The sequence below is a fragment of the Eschrichtius robustus genome, chromosome 12, assembly GCF_028021215.1.
Source record: "Eschrichtius robustus isolate mEscRob2 chromosome 12, mEscRob2.pri, whole genome shotgun sequence".
Lineage (NCBI taxonomy): Eukaryota > Metazoa > Chordata > Mammalia > Artiodactyla > Eschrichtiidae > Eschrichtius > Eschrichtius robustus.
In genome coordinates this window covers 106,899,962-106,917,700 of record NC_090835.1, presented here as the reverse complement: position 1 = coordinate 106,917,700, position 17,739 = coordinate 106,899,962, and the positions used below count along the sequence as shown (strand labels likewise).

Below are 17,739 nucleotides of genomic sequence, written 5' to 3'. Positions count from 1 at the left end.
AAGAAGGCAGGGAGAGGGATTCCAAATACCACGGGAAGGTTAGACTGATTTCAGTGGTAAAATGCTTCTATGTGGCTGATGCTGGATATTTTATCATCCAAAATCCCCATTGCACAGTGATAAACAAAACCCAAAAGGGAGGCTAGGGGTGGGGAAATGATGTGAATCACAAACACCGATTCAGTGTCAGAATGACTCACTTTCTAACTAAACACTTACTACGTTTTTATAAAAGTAATTTGAAACAGAAGCTTCTTAGCCCTACTTATAAGAGTTTGACATGAACTTTGTATTAGCAATTAGGTCAAAGGTGAGATGCAGTTCAAGATTCACTTTCCTCCAGGTTACCCAGAACAAGAGTTAAGCTGGGGTTTTGACAGTGCAGCTTGGAAACAAAGCTAAACCTCTGTTGTCATCCTGCTACTCATCAACAAAATCTCACATGGAGACGTCAGTTCCTGAGTAATTTCCTTCCCGAAGTGGATGAGATTCTGACACATGCAAGTCAGAATCAGGGCGCCCCAGCATGGTCCAGCAGCTCCGAGGCAGGACAGAGCTGCAGCCGCGTATAAAGGGGCCCTGGTTGTGTGTGTAGGTTTGGGGCAGTGGCGGGGGACATACTACTCCATGACCAGGACGATGTCGTTCTTAGACTCGAAGGCGTCGTAGAGCTGGATGAGGTTCACGTGGTCCAGCTGGTTCATGACGTTGATCTCATTCTTCACTTCATCCTGGGAAGAGGGAAGGGCAGGTTTAGCGCCGTGAGGACAACATCCAGGTGGGGTCCACACTGCACAGCCCTTACCTTGTCCTTCACGCCTCTGGTCTTGATGATCTTGGCCGCCAGCTTCAGACCTGTGGCTTTCTCCTCACACTTGTGAACCTGGCCGAAGCGCCCCCTGCCGGAGAAGAGGACGAGGCCCAGCATGAGGGTCTGTCCCCACCAGGGCCCTGCTCCAGTCACTGCCCAGTGGACAATACAGCTGGCCGGCACCCCTCTTTTTGACTTTGAATGAGCAAGCCTGTTATGCACGTGCTGTAGCCAATATCTCCTAGAACAGGGACTTCCCTGGTCGCACAGTGGTTAAGAATCCACCTGCCAATGCAGCGGACACGGGTTCGAGCCCTGGTCCGGGAGGATCCCACATGCCGTGGAGCAATAAGCGCATGCGCCACGACTACTGAGCCTGCGCTCTAGAGGCCGCGAGCCACAACTACTGAAGCCTGCGCACCTAGAGCTCATGCTCCACAACAAGTGAAGCCACTGCAATGAGAAGCCCCGCTCACTGCAACTAGAGAAAGCCTGTGCACAGCAACGAAGACCCAACGCAGCGAAAAATTAATTAATTAATTAATTTAAAAAAAAATCTCCTAGAACACGTCAAGTTCTGATACAGGCCACTGGCATCAGAATTCCCTGGGGGGCGATGTCCCAGCCCTACTCCAGCCCTACTGATGCAGGAAGGCCGGGGGAGGCCCCAGAAGCTGCACTTTCACGACGCCCCTTGGGTGGTTCATATGCACCCTAAAATTTGAGAACTTCCGTCATAGAAAAAATAGAGTCTTTATGAATACATATGAATGTAACAAGCTAGGCTTCGTAAGCATACGAGTGATACAGGCTGTAGGTCAGGCATATCAGATTACTTTTGGAAACTGCATATAAATAAGTAAGAAGTAATAACAAAATTGCATATAGACACATTTAATCAAAATACATATTACATAATCACCTGTGAGATTTTTTGACAGTTTAGCTTGGATATAAATTTAAATATACTTCTTCTTTTTTAATAAATTTATTTATTTTTATTTTATTTATTTTTGGATCTGTTGGGTCTTCGTTGCTGCGTGTGGGCTTTCTCTAGTTGTGGCGAGCAGGCTTCTCACTGCGGTGGCTTCTCTTGTTGCGGAGCACGGGATCTAGGCGCGTGGGCTTCAGTAGCTGTGGCACTTGGGCTCGGTAGTTGTGGCTCGCGGGCTCTAGAACGCAGGCTCGGTAGTTGTGGCGCACGGGCTTCGTTGCTCCGCGGCATGTGGGATCTTCCCAGACCAGGGCTCGAACCCGTGTCCCCTGCATTGGCAGGCGGATTCTTAACCACTGCATCACCAGGGAAGTTCTAAATATACTTCTTAAGACAGCTTCTTTCAAATATCCTCACATACCGAAATGCACACTCAAGAACAATCTTCAGATTTGACTTGCTTGCTGTGATGCCCGATTTAGTGAAATAACTGGAACCCACGTGCCTGTCTGTGTCGCGCTGGCCGCACGCAGGAGCGGAAGGAGAGCTCCCCAGCGTCGTGGCCAGAAGCCCACAGCAGAGGGAGGGCTGCTGCAACGGTGAAGGGGTGGGAGTCGGGGTGAGGGCACCGCATCCACCCGACTCAGCCACGCTCCCTGAACAGAAGCAGATGGGTCCGTAAGCACAGCCAAGTGTGACTTCAATCCCACCCAGCGGCCCAGGCGTGGTCTCTTTCCTGGAGCTCATGAACCTACAGCCCCAGGCGCTTCAGATGTGGCTGTTCATTACGAAAGGGCTTGTTTCTTAATTAGCAACGGCCCCCAGGACAGCCTGGCCCAGCAGTGGTGCCACATCACTCTTTTGCTTTAGGACTACCCCGTCCGTCTCTCTGGCCTGGTTTATTCTGCAAAGCCTTGAGTGATGAGGTGACCTCACAGGGTCCCTGCTGGTCCACCAGGCTGATAACCTCATGCTAACTGAACGGGGTGAGCAGGGACTCTAATCCCCCTACAGGCCACGGGGGAGATGAACCCCAGGAAAATTCAGGGGCCTGACACCGCATGCAGGGTCCAGGGATCCTTGCCATGGTGCAATAGCTCTGCCCAAAGTGCAGGATGATTTGCTGCATCTTGACTCTCCTACTACTGAGAAGGAGGTCCACCTGCTGATGACCTCTTTGTGTTTTGAGGCAAACGTACACATCTGACTGTGTTCCCCTAGCTTACTTACTGAGCCCAGAACAGGGGGTGATGGGCAGCTGGTCCTGCCTGCAGGATGACAAAGAAGAGCCAACGCTGCCCAAAGGGGCAGGAAGGAAACTTTAAGAGTCACTGACAAACCTCGACCAGAAGCACGCGCAAACCCTGGCGGTTGTTTCAAAGCCGCTTCTGCAAATAACTTCTCTCCTTTAGAGAAACAGTCGCTGGCTTGCCACCCAAGTATCCCTTTCCCCCTCAGCCCATCCTCACAGGCTGAGGGGCCTTCGCCACAATGGATCAGCCGGCCGGCTGAGGAGGAGGAAGTTCAGGTGCATCCGCGCGACAAAGGGCAAAAGGTAAATGGGATGGGAAGAGGGGGGAGGGGCTTTGCAAAATCAACCTCACCCCCAAGGACCACAGGCAGGAACGCGCTCTGTAGTAGCCACGCGTGTTTTCCCTGTGTTGGTAAGTAAATATCTATATATTTGTATAAATGTTCTGTTTTCCTCTTCCTATTTTACATGGATATGCTGATGGGAGTCAACTGAATAATTTAAGCCTTAAGTTCCAAGATCTCGCAGGGTGATTGTGACTGAAGAAGGAACTTCCCCCAGTGATGGACCTGCCCCCGATAGACTTGACTCTTCCTTCTTCAGGGAGATGTGGATGTCCTGCCAATAAGTCCTTCTGAGAGGCAAGTAACCGACTGAAATACAGTAATAATAGTAACTCATACGGTAACAGCACAAACGGAAACCAACAATGACAAACACGTGCCATGAGAAATACAGTGTTCGCTCATTTCTACATTCTGTTCCTCGGTTTTCAAGCTTCTAAACCTTCTGGGGACTCACTCCAGACACGACAGCACAGGAAGTGAAGTAGATGTTAAATGTGGAGGGTAGTCACCACATCAACCTCTCCGGCATCAGTGACGATTTTCAGAAATGGTTAACATCTCTTAAAATGTTTGCTTATGATGTGTCCGGTTCTCTGGTTGAGACTGGCAAACACTTATGAAATTCTCAAGATCCGTCTCTTTGTTCATAGCGGCACTATTTACAATAGCCAAGACATGGAAGCAACCTAAGTGTCCATCGACAGATGAATGAGGAAGATGTGGTACATATACACAATGGAATACTACTCAGCCATAAAAAAGAATGAAATAATGTCATTTGCGGCAACATGGGTGGACCTAGAGATTGTCGTACTAAGTGCAGTAAGTCAGACAAAGACAAATTATCATAGGATATCATTTATAGGTGGAATCTAAAAAAATGATACAAACGAACTTATTTACAAAACAGAAACAGACCCACAGACATAGAAAACAAACTTATGGTTACCAAAGGGGAAAGGCGGGGCGGTGGGGGGAGGATAAATTAGGAGTTTGGGATTAACATGTACACACTACTATATATAAAATAGATAAGCAACAAGAACCCACTGTATAGTACAGGGAACTCTACTCAATATTCTGTAATAACCTATAATGGAAAAGAATCTGAAAAAGAATAGATATATGTATATGTATAACTGAATCACTATGCTGTACACCTGAAACTAACACAACATTATAAATTAACTATACTCCAATATAAAATAAAAATTTAAAGCATGAAAAAGCAGTACAAAAACTAAAATAATAAAAATAAAAACACTTATAAGAATTGAAACAACAAAAAAAGACCTGTCTCTTAGAAAGCACTCTTCTTTCTTCTTTCGTCGAGAGAGTATTGAAGCTGAGCGCTACTCACCCTCCCAAGACTTCTGTTCTGCTCACGGTGTAGAAGCTGTTGACGGCGGCCTGCTTGGCTGTCACGATGCGGTGATCAAACGGCGCAGGCGGTGCCCAGGCCTCGTCTGGAGGTGAGAGAAGGGCCACGTGAGAAGCAGCCCAAGGGCCAAGCCTGGGCCTGAGTGCAAATGTGCTCATTTAATAATAAAACACAATGGGCCACCTGTTTTATTTCTAATGATCCAGGGAATGTAAGTTTTCATTTCATGTTAGGATTTATGGCTCATGAAGGTGACGCGCAACACCTTTGAGAAAGGGTGTCAGGGCCTCTGAACCGTGGCATCTATCTCCCTCAGGGCAGCTTTCAGAAACGTCAAACAACTGAAAATCTCCAAGCCCTGTACAGTCCAAACAGGTAATACTTCCAAACTGGAGACATTTGAACACAAACCCCAGAAACTGTTTGACTCATTTTTTTAAAAGCACCACTGATAAACTCCATTATTTTCTTTAAGGCACAGAGAAAAAGATGAAAAATTTCTTCATGTCATTGACAGTTTTGGTATTACTATATATGACTTTCCAAAATATTTTAGCCAGTATTCAAGACACATTTAAGGCACACAGATGCATTTTTCCTGGCTGAAATAAAACACCCAGTAAAACTGGCAAAGTATATATTGTACAGCTCTCAAATTTCTCCCGCTTTCCACCTTCCAGCCTAAGCATCTAACCTCCAGTCCGGCTCAGTTCTAAAATACATAGTTACTCACTAATATTCTTCCAGTATCCTTTTTACTTTTCCATGGTTACTGCTGTTAAAATTTGCTTGCCGTGAACCTATTCATTTCCCCATTTATTCATTACTTAAACATCTACTGCGTGCAGCTTCTTACATGTGTACAAAGGGTACAAAGGGTACAAAGGGAAGTGAGTAGATAATAACTTTGCTTTCAAAAATTTACATTTATTCAAAATGTAATTCTTGAGCACTTATCTTGAGCTAGGTACTTTGCCAAGTGTTCATATTTTTTAAGATTCAGATAATATAAATCTCTGGGCAATTGATTTGATGGGGGCATTCTCCCTTCACACCATAAATATGCTGAAAAGTGAAGAAGGTAGGAAAGAATTCTCTTGGTGGCATTCGTCTCTTCAGACTAAAAAAACCCCCAAAAGTGATTGAGTTATGAACACAAATGGCATCAATGTGGCATGACGTCTCCTACAGGCTGTTAGGCTAAGTGAAATTTAGTCGGAAATGTTTGCTGGAAAGGTTAGGGAGCTTTAAACGGCTGGAACAAAAGCCGTTTCCTACCCAGGGGGGTCACCAGATCTTGCTGCCTGGGGGGTCTTTGCTCCAGGGAACCCCAGGACTTTGTCTTGTTGGTCCCCCCGGCGCCTCCGGCTTCCTGTGTCCTCCATGTGCATCTGTCACCTGCACCTGCCGCATCTATTCTGCTCTTCTTGTTCTCCTGGACCAAGCTCACCTCTGCCCCTCTCTGCTTACTGACGCCCGAGGGCTCTGTTGGATCAGAGTTCTGCAAAACAGGTCCTGTTGCTGACTTTCCTGTGGCTCGGGATGTGAAAATAGCTTTTATGCTGCTGATACACCTGGAAAATAAAATCCAGCCACAGCTCTCAAAGTTTCGGGGAGAAAACTTTCAGATGGCCACATTTCTGAGCACTAAAGCTTCCCCAAGACGATGCTTTGCTGCAGGGACGTAAGCTTCGTGATGGGGAGTTGGCGATGTCAGTGTTTGGGGTGCGATGAAGCAGGATGTGTCCCCATCATCCCAAGCAGCACGGTTACAGGTGGAGATGACCAGCATCCCGGAGACTCTCCCTAACAACCTCACAGTGACCCCAAGTTAGTCCACTGACCCTTTACAAAGGCAGTCCTTTTATGACTCCCTAACTAATTTGATCTTCATTTTTCACTTCCTTTCCTTAAAGAAGATAGAAGTGACCACGTTAAAGCAAAATCAAAGGAGCAATGGTCTCTGAATAATAACAGCAGTGAGAGTCAGCCTTTACTGGTGAAAGAATTGACCTAATTTAAGTTTCCCAATAGCTCCAGACCTTACTAAAAACATCTCTGCAGTGATGGACTTTCTTAGTAAACATTAGTGCTTACATTTAATTCTTGGAAAATTAGACTTCTCTACAATTAGTTTCCAAAATACATTAGTTAAGAATGAAATAAGGGGAATTCCCTGGCGCTCCAGTGGTTAGGACTCCACGCTCTCACTGCTGAGGACCTGGGTTCAATCCCTGGTCAGGGAACTAAAATTCCACAAGCTGCGCGGGGAGGCCAAAAAAAAAAAAAAAGAAATAAGAATTATGTCTTAAATCCCTAAAAAATACCACAGACGTTTGAATTGGGATGCTCTTTGTTCCAAACAGATTCTGTGGCTCTTCATAACGTAGATTAATTCATTTTAGCTGGCTATATAATTGCCTGAATTTATATGTGAAACTTCACGGTTGATGAAGAATCATTCAATAACCTACTGTGTACTCAATCCTCACAATATTTGGGAAGCAGCCAATTTATACATCTGATCAATGTGATCAGTTTTCAGTTATCGATCTTAGGAAGGATGTGCTCTATACTGCTAAAAATAAGAACCTTTTACTTGATATTTAAAAAATACCGGATGTGATTACTACTAATCATTATATCCATCTATCATTTGGTAGAAGACTTAGAAAACAATAAAATGCCTGAAAATGTCACAGGCAAGAAGAAAAAATAACGGCAAGAAAACGTGGCCAAGAAAAATCCACACAGCTGGGAAAGTGGCTTCTACACCACTGCTTTAAAGAGTCACTTCAGTTACTCTTCGATATGGACTTAAATTGCAACGGCGCATAGATCTGCAGAAAACGTCAGCTGTGGAAGCACATGCTTTAAACCCTACCTTTCATAGGATTGACCACTGTCAGTTCTATAAACACACTGTTCTTTATTTGAACTCTTGTCCAGCACTGTTTCATCTGGAATTTCGGATTCTCCTTTTTCCTTAGCTTCTCGGTCACCAGGCTTTTCCTGAGAACGAAGCCCATTTTTCTCTTCTTTGAACACTGGCCATTCATTTTTATCTGCAGAGCCTTGCTTATCATCCCCAGAGCTATTATTTTCTTGTCGGCTCAGTCTCTCTGGGCATGAAATGCCTCTCCCGTCTTCGCTTTCTCTTGGCTCTGTGGAATTTCTTAGAGCAAAATCTTCTATTTCATCCTGTGGTCTTTCTGTATGAAATGCGGCGAAACTTCTCTGAACTAGAGGCAGGGGTCTTCTAAGCCTGTTTCATGTTGAGCTTTATTAAACGTTTCTTTCTCAGATTGTTCTTCTGGGAAGATCTCTCTAAAAGCCACCATAGGACACAATGTTTTAACGGAGGACGCATGTGATCGGTGTAATTTTGGCTTCACAGAATGGCATCTCTATACAGGCTTCTCTTTATCGGCAGATAAAAGCTTTGGGGAAGCAAAGTAGGAGAAAACGTGACCAATGGACTGACAGCTGGGCTCCCAAAGAATTTCTAGTTTGTAACTAGTAGGACCCAAAGCCAATCAAACAAAGGTATTCAAACAGCACTTCACCCGACACAGGGCATCACGAACATGTAACTTCCTCTGAACAAGAACAACCTCGCGACTTGTATAACAGAGTTTGACCCACAAATATCTAGTCTTATAAAAAGGTTACCTGTGGGAGGCGCTGTCCTTTTGCCTTTGGCTGGTGCTGTTTCCTTCTGGCCGGGGTGTGAGCACAACTGCTCCTTAGCCTGTGGGCACACGATTGAGTAATGAGTAATGTGACTTACACATCACATCAGGCTCTCTCGACCTCAGCACTTCTGACACTTGGGGCTGGAGAATTCTTTGTTATGGGGAATGTCACGAGGATTATAAGACGTTTAGCAACATCTCTGGCCTCTGCCCACCCGAAGCCCACAGTACTCTCCCCCACCCAGGTGTAATAGCCAAAAAAATGCCTCCAGAAATTGCTAAATGTCTCCGGTGGGCAAACTCACCCCATATTGAGAACCATTATATTACACAATTCAAACACAGAAAAAAATACCAAAATAAATAGTAATTTAGAGGGCAGAACAGTCTGAATTAATGAAGCCCTGTACAGACTATAGTATTTGAAAGCAAATGACCTCACTATTTTAAAAGAAATTTTGTAAAACTCTGGCATTGTTTGTAGAAGAAGGCCCATCTTCATGGATAGATAAAGGATATTGTAACGTGTTTGTCACCCTTGACCTCTGTTTGTATTGTCTTGATATAGTTCACATATAAATCAAATAAAAATGAGAGGCTATATGTGAGTGGGTTTTGTAAACCAGAAAGTAGGAGAGTAAAGTAAGCTTTTATAAAAGGGGCTTCTACATTGCTGAGAACAGATGGCCCCTTTCTAAGGAGATAAACGTTCTTCTCACAGTCCTGGTCTCTCTGAATTAGCTAAGCAAACCCTTTTAAAATACCACATAAAAGGTAAACATTAGCCCAATCCACCCAAATTATCACAAGTTCTGAAGTTATACATTATAAGTTAATGAAATTGTTTGGATGTCCAAAGAATCAGTCTTTTTTTCTTTGGAAAGAGAGTAAAATTTGCCTGAGGGTGACTTGCAAGCATGAAACACCATGTAAGTGCAGGTCATAGATATCAAGACAAATTATAAATGTGCTTTTAAACAATCCAAAGGGCAGTCCCATAGGTTCAGAGCATTTCCATTTTTCAGATAAGGACCTTCAAACACAGAGGCATGTTTAGTAAGTCTGCAGAAAAGCAAAATTATAGATTAGAGCCCAGGAGTTTGGAACTTTCTCTTTTAAGTGAAAGGGCAGGAAAATGTCCTTTAGTTTCCCTCCTCTATACTTGCACAGCAATCAGCACATACTCCCACCCCAGTATAGACTGCAACATTTTCTTAAACATTTTTTCTCATCAATTTCCCACTAGATTATAGGCCTCAAGTGGGCAAAAAGACTGATTCATCTTTGAATCCTTGGCACTTAGCCCAGGGATATAATGATGGTGGAGGTGATGATGGTGTTGGTGATGATGGTGATGGTGGTGATGATGGTGTTGGTGATGATGGTGATGGTGGTGATGATGGTGTTGGTGATGATGGTGATGGTGGTGATGATGGTGACGGTGATGGTGATGGTGGTGATGATGGTGTTGGTGATGATGGTGATGGTGGTGATGATGGTGACGGTGATGGTGATGGTGGTGATGATGGTGTTGGTGATGATGGTGATGGTGGTGATGATGGTGATGGTGATGGTGATGGGGGTGATGATGGTGACGGTGATGGTGATGGTGGTGATGATGGTGTTGGTGATGATGGTGATGGTGGTGATGATGGTGTTGGTGATGATGGTGATGGTGGTGATGATGGTGACGGTGATGGTGATGGTGGTGATGATGGTGTTGGTGATGATGGTGATGGTGGTGATGATGGTGATGGTGATGGTGATGGGGGTGATGATGGTGATGGTGGTGATGATGGTGTTGGTGATGATGGTGATGGTGGTGATGATGGTGACAGTGATGGTGATGGGGGTGATGATGGTGATGGTGGTGATGATGGTGTTGGTGATGATGGTGATGGTGGTGATGATGGTGTTGGTGATGATGGTGATGGTGGTGATGATGGTGACGGTGATGGTGATGGTGGTGATGATGGTGTTGGTGATGATGGTGATGGTGGTGATGATGGTGATGGTGATGGTGATGGGGGTGATGATGGTGACGGTGATGGTGATGGTGGTGATGATGGTGTTGGTGATGATGGTGATGGTGGTGATGATGGTGTTGGTGATGATGGTGATGGTGGTGATGATGGTGACGGTGATGGTGATGGTGGTGATGATGGTGTTGGTGATGATGGTGATGGTGGTGATGATGGTGATGGTGATGGTGATGGGGGTGATGATGGTGATGGTGGTGATGATGGTGTTGGTGATGATGGTGATGGTGGTGATGATGGTGACAGTGATGGTGATGGGGGTGATGATGGTGATGGTGGTGATGATGGTGTTGGTGATGATGGTGATGGTGGTGATGGTGGTGTTGGTGATGATGGTGATGGTGGTGATGATGGTGATGGTGGTGATGGTGGTGTTGGTGATGATGGTGACGGTGATGGTGATGGGGGTGATGATGGTGATGGTGATGATGGTGATGACAATGATGATGGCTAATATATACTAAGTACTGATTACATACCAGACACATTTCTAAGCACATTACATTATTAATTGCTTGTTCCTCATAGCCACCTTTTGGGATAGATACTATTAGCCCCATTTTATAATAAAGTTGGGTAATTTCACAGGGTTATATAATTCAGAAATGGTACAACCAGGATCCTAACTCTGAACTACAGCTGTACTGTCACTCTGAAAAAAGAAATAGAAGCTTATAGGCAAGGTATATCTTTAATATTGATTGGATATCTACCATACAGCCAGCACCACAGGAGACAAGAAAAAAGATTAAAAGAGAACGGCATAAAATAGAAACAAATTAGTAAAGAAATAAATATTTATTGGTCAAAAGATTAGAATAAACATGGAAGAGAGGAGAGGAAGAGAATTTCACTCCAATTTTGAAAATGAGTCAGATAAGATAATTTAACAAATTTTTAAAGATATTTTATAGCTTTGTCTTTCAATGCTTCTCTTTTGCAGTGAAAACCCCTGGTGGACAGGCATTTTTCTCCTGGGTTTATTCTGGGTGGCGTGAATGTGATGGTAAAAGCAAAGGTGGGCTTAGTAACAAAAACTGGTGTGTCAGTTAATTTCAGTCTATCAAAATATGTAAAATTGAGAATTTGGCTGTAAGCCTCCAGGCGTTTGCCTCCAGGGACGTCTCAGTGTCCGTGGTGGGTGCCCACAGGATGTGCTGACGCTCTCTGGGTGCAGTGTTCTGATTTGACCAACAGGAGAACTATCAATTCTGAGGAAGGTAAGAAGCAAGCTTCCAAACCAGACCATTTTTTCCTTTAATTATATATCAGATATGATTCACCATTTAGATAACGTAAGAAGGTCTTTATTCATTGCCACAGGCTATCATATTTTCATTTCCCTAGGTCATACTGACATCTAGAGGAACTTTGAACTGAAGAGTTCCCGAAAAACAGAAGACGTATTTCTCCTTTTCTGTTTCTGGACAGCGACTTCAGTACGAAGTTCGTTCTTAGTGTTTCCAAGTTATATGTAGAATTTGCTAAAATAGGAAGTACAGGTGTGTAAGCACATCTTGTTTGTTTTCCAAAAAGAAACATATTCTGTACTGATTAAAGAGGACTGGTCAGTGCTGGAAGCATGAAGCTCCTGGAAGGATTATGATCACGGTCTGCTAAGGGATAAAAAAATCAGGTCAGACACCGTGTCCTTTGCTGAATTTATGCTGATGGACCAGACGAGCACGAAGGCCACATTTCACTCACAGTCATTCATTAATTTGTTCACTTAATCATTACTCATATATTTGCACATGGATTCCTTTTGTAACCATTTCCCCATTCCTTTTATAATATCAGTGGATTTAGAATGACTCGGGGAAGAAAGGGGATTTGGCCCAAATACCCAAGTATTCAAAACACAGTTCTGCCCTCTCTACTCTGTCCCGTTTCCGGGCTGGTGTCCTGAGTGGGCCTGTGCTCCCAAGCTTGTCCAGCTAGTCTCTGAGGGGCATGGAGGAAATGTCAGAACTAATTTCTATTCTTTCTCCGTTCTTTTCAAATGTATATCTTACTTATGTTTGAAAATATGTATTAGTAATATTGAGCACATATAATTTATGTCTGTAATATATGAAATGTTTATAAAAGTATGTATACATGTATTGCTTATCCATTTATATCATTTATAAATACAGTAAAATATTGCCGTATGCTTTAAAATATTTTGCCAATAGCAGTGAACAATCAAAATACTTCGGAGACCATTCCTCTAGATAACACTATTTCTCACATTCTGCTTTTCTGAAATATGTGCTTTAGAGAAGAATCATTCTAATTAGCAGGTTCAAGGGCAAGTACCTAATTAGAGCTATCAGCTCAATTCTTGCAAACTCTTCCCCACCTTCTACAAAGTACTGCTTTTAAGAGGTCAGGATTCATTCTTCAGATGACCTTTGTGACAGAGTAAACCAACTGCATGCACTTCATACTCCTGTCTCTGTTGTAGTTTCGCTTGTTGCCGTGGAATCGAGACCCTTAGAGGAAGCAACACGGGTGCACAGGTGTGTGCCGTGTACCACCAGCCCAACACTAAAACCCTACTTTTCCTGAGTGGTGAGATAACCAAAAGCGAAATTAATTCGATTGAACAACTTTGCCCAATCCCTCTTTCATGCCCATTCAATAAAAATCTATTTTAAGAAGCAAGCCTGAAATGGCTTTGAAATAACAGAAAGACTGAGATGGTTGCTACCTTCTCTGGACGGTCCTTTCCTGGGTTATGGCACTGTCCCCAGCCCAGGGGTACAGACCTTTCCCTGCACCTCTTCTTCCCCAGCACCACACGAAGGGTCAGGGTTCTAGAAGTGCCTGGTGAACCCGTGTGCACGAAGGAAGAAGTGCTTTCCGGACTGGTGGTCTCATGGCGAGAACATCCGTGTGTCAGGCTGCATCTCTGAAAAGCCGGACGGCCCCAGGCACCACCTGACGCGCACCCTGCCATTAACTCACATTCTTTGCGTCACTTAGCTGATGTTAAGTGACATCCACAGCCCTGCATTTGGGGACTACAGTTGCTTCAGAAAACTGTTTTCTTTTTCTTTCTTTTTTTTTTTTTTTTTAAAGAAATTCGCATTCTTATTGATTGATTGATTGATTGATTGCTGTGTTGTGTCTTCGTTTCTGTGCGAGGGCTTTCTCTAGTTGTGGCAAGCGGGGACCACTCTTCATCGCGTTGCGCGGGCCTCTCACTATCGCGGCCTCTCCTGTTGCGGAGCACAGGCTCCAGACGCGCAGGCTCAGTAATTGTGGCTCACGGGGCCCAGTTGCTCCGCGGCATGTGGGATCTTCCCAGACCAGGGCTCAAACCCGTGTCCCCTGCATTAGCAGGCAGACTCTCAACCACTGCGCCACCAGGGAAGCCCCCAGAAAACTGTTTTCTTAACATCACAATGGGACACGACTAAACTAACCGCATAAATCCTGAGCTGAGGGTATATTACTGCTTATGGAGATGCCAAGATGAACACGTTTGGTAATTTTAACATTATGCCTTAGAAATACAAAAGCAAAATTATAACAACTGTAATGACCTTGTTAAACTCTGATTAGAATCCTCGTGGGGAAGAGAGAAAAACAGAGGCTAAAAGAAGACAAAGAGAGGAATTTTCAGAAGAAACATTAAAACCGTGTTTCCTCGCCTGAGCATAGAAGATGACTGTAGAGATCACTTGTGAGAGAAATCTATTTCTCTTCATCCTCAGGGCACACTCAGATTCCCTGGGCATTAAGGAGAAAGCTCCCTAAAGCCCCTGGCTGATACAACCCCCTTTGTGATGTGCAGGGCCTGGTAGGACAGGATCTGACAGAGGCAGGAAGGCAAGTGCTGACCCTGACCTCAGAGCCCAGCGGGTGGACCCTCCCCAGGCTGCGGAAAACATCGGGGATAATCAGATGGAAGACTAAAGCCTCTTGGTGTGTCCACAATTCCAGGGACAGGCTTCATCCAGAAACCAAGGAAATAGGACTCCTCACGGGTGTATGTCAAGAAAGAGCCCGGAATCAAAGGCACTGGTTCAGGAAAGTCTAATCGGAGGCTCTGTCAAGGGAAGAGACGCGGGCAATTTTGCTTTCATTTGATCATAAGATGCGTGGACAGTTCCATAAAAAGGCAGCACACTGCACAGGGGGCAGCGCCTCCAGCCAGAGAAGATGGATGGGGACCAGCACCGCTCAGAGGTACTGGCAGGTTACTCCTCCCTGACCACAGATTTTACTTAATTTAAACACACTTTTGAGTCTTCTTATCTCCACAACCCCTGCTGCGGCCAAGGCCCCGTGGCCATAGGTGGGTGCTGAGCAGGGCTGTGCAGACCCAGGGTTACGGGAGAGGCCGGCCCTTGGTCTGCCCTGCCCCCTCGGGGGCCAGGCTGTGGACCAGAGCCGCAGGCTACTGACAATATAGGCCTCCTCCGCTCTCCTCTCCAGCCTGGCTTTGTCGATTCAAAAGGACTGGTTAGATTTAACCTGGAGCAAAGTAAAAGTCTTCTCCTAAAGATCCAGTCACATTGGGTACTTGGATCATAAGGATTTTATTTTCCCTCGTCTCACTGCTGATGGATGAGCTCACCTGAGACATCTCATACCAGATTCGTATTTTCTGATTTCCTACCCACCGCCATCTCTTCTGTCTGCCCCGAACAGGGAATGCTCAGCCCTCCGACTCGTACCTGCTCTTTTCCCACAAGCTGCCCACGAGACTCTGCCTGGCAGCCCTGTGCCACCCCCCTTCCCCACCTGCCCAGACTCTCCCGCGCTCTGACCTGGTGCTTCCCAGCCACCCGGGGTGGCGGGACGGCCGTCAGCGACCAGCGCCCGGGGCCCACCGGGGAGTCTCACGACCCTGCCCTGGTGGAGCCTGGACACGGAGGCGGTGGGGCCCGCACGGACCGTCAGGCTCTGCCGGGTTTGGGGGCCGCGGCTCGCCGGCCCCGCCCCTCTGGCTTTGGAGGCGCTTTGGTCCCTCCCGGCCCGGGCGGCCCCACCAGAGTGTGGAGGCCAGGAAGACCCCGGGGAGGCCGGTTTCTCGTGTTTCCCTTTATCCCTGCAGCCTCCCACCCACCTTCAAGGGTCTGACCCTCCCCAGGGTGCACGATTACCCAGCAGACCACTGCCTCCCAGGGGCACGTGTGGAAATGGGTCTGGGGCACAGCCCCGAAGACCACAGCCCCCAGGCTGACCTCGGGGGGCATCGGGGTGGGGGGAGCCAAGAAAAAGCCCGCGCTGCCAAGCACCCCTCGGGACCCTCCGCCTGGAACCTCCGCCCGGACCCTCCGCCCGGGACCCTCCGCCCGGATCTTCCGCCTGGGACCCTCCACCCGGGACCCTCCGCCCGGCCTGCTGGTCAAAATGTAGTCGTGGCCAGTGATTTAATTCCTCCACCAAAATGGAGGTGAGCAGAGGAGGGGAGACTCAGGCTGAAGTGGAAGAACACTACCTTCCAGGGCGCAGAAGTATTTACACACTCCACACAGAAGTGTGTCTGACACCCCGAATCATTGCAGGCCTCTGCCTTCTTGGGATTCTGTCCCCAGAATAGAACCTGGCACTTCAGACCGGGCGGCAAAGTCACTGAGGAACGGCGGGTGTGCGTGTGTGTGTAACCAGTTTCAAACGCAGGTATAAATGGGATTAGAGCTCCTTGAGGTTCATTTGATTAAAATGAGCCTTACTTCGTAAAATTCCTCTCTTATACCACACAAGACCCGACCTTGGAATGTCTTCACATGAAGTTTACTACGTTTTATCATCACCTAATAAAACTCTTTGATTTCTCCCCGCTGCAGACAGTTTTGTAAGGATTCGTTTCACACGGTGTTCTCAGTCTGTTTTTTAATTTTTATTTTAGGTTCGCTTTTATCACTCCGTCCCGTCTCCTGCTCCGAGTAAGCGGTGGGCGGTTCAGCCCATGCCCCCCACCCCGCATGGGCCTTCTTGGAGGCGGGCACCTCCCGGGGGCCCAGTGTTCCCCAGGGGAGGGGCTGTGTGGTCCCTTGGTGGTAAGGGAAGATCAGAGGTCTGAACTTAGATTCACTAAACGAAATATTTAACCTCACGTTTCGCCTTTCCACAGCTTCCCCAGGGCAGCAAATTTTGAAAGCACGTTACAAAGCAAAGTGGCTTTCAAAGGCTATCTCTGAAAAACAGTGAGAAGCTGCAAAACTCTTAAAAAGTCTCTGACTGTGGAATGTAATACAAACTCTGTAGATATAAACCCATCTGTTATGACTATCCCCAAACATTTAGTTGCCTGGTCCCTTCTACTCAAAGTAGGTCCGTGGCCAGCACCACCAGGGAGCTTGTTAGAAATGCACACTGTCAGCCCCACCACACCCACCGGATCAGAATCTGTGCTTTCACCAATCCCGCAAGGCTCCCGTGAATGCTAACATTTGAGAAGCGCTGGCCTAGGTAACACACATAATGACTTGGTGTAAAGAAACTTTTCACAAAATATTCATCACAGCCTCTTGTATTGATTTGAATTTTGCCTCCATCCACGAAGAGCGAATGTCACACTTGGGGAAGCTCAGAGGGGGGCAGGAGGGAAAGGGGGCGGAGCCAAGACACAGCTCAGCTGGTCTGGAAACCAGTGGCCTTGAGGGGCATAGGCGGGGGAATCCAGCACCGTGTTGAATACTAGTGACCTTTGCAGAATGTCCAGAATCTTGACACCGACCCAGGGGTCCTCACAGGGACTCAGAAGAGAATGCCAGCCTTGATATCACGTGCCGAGAACTGTCCACTCACCTCTGGGGTCTCCACTGATGGCGGGAGCTCTGGCCACAGAGAAAAGCAGCATTGAGGTGTGAAGGTCCTGCTACAGACTGAACGTCTGCATCCCTACAAAATTCATATACTGAAGCCCTAGCTCCCAGGATGAATGTATTAGGAGGCGGGGCCTTTGGGAAGTGATCAGGTTTAGATGAGGTCCTGCGGCGGATGGGATCGGACAATGAGATTAGTGTTTTTATAAGAAGAGGAAGGTATCAGGGTCTTCCTCTGTCCCTCTGCCCCGTGGGGACACAGGGAGAAGGCGGCCGTCTGCAGCCCGAGAGAGGGCCCTCATCGGAGCCCGACCGTGCTGGCCCCCAACCTCAGGCCTTCAGCTTCCAGAACTGTGAGAGACAAACGTCAGTTGTTCAGGCCGTCCAGGCCACGGCATTTTGTTACAGCCACCCCAGCTAAGACAGGGACAATGAAAACTGTCACAGTGGAAACTCTAGAGAATTAGGGATATGTTCTGATCAGCTCCAACCTGCAAAGAACATGGTTAGGAT

At 46.5% G+C, this 17,739-nt stretch overlaps 1 protein-coding gene across 1 annotated transcript in view; it reads right to left on the bottom strand.

Moving 5' to 3' along the window:
• Positions 1-17,739, bottom strand: part of MYLK4 (myosin light chain kinase family member 4) — a 76,278-nt gene that overhangs the window by 16,369 nt on the left and 42,170 nt on the right. The window contains exons 2-5 of the mRNA XM_068558287.1: positions 8,398-8,476; positions 4,705-4,810; positions 806-899; positions 622-731 (exon numbers count right to left, since the gene is read on the bottom strand). Of these exons, the coding sequence (XP_068414388.1) occupies positions 622-731; positions 806-899; positions 4,705-4,810; positions 8,398-8,476 (389 nt within the window). The remainder of the gene's footprint in view (positions 1-621; positions 732-805; positions 900-4,704; positions 4,811-8,397; positions 8,477-17,739) is intronic.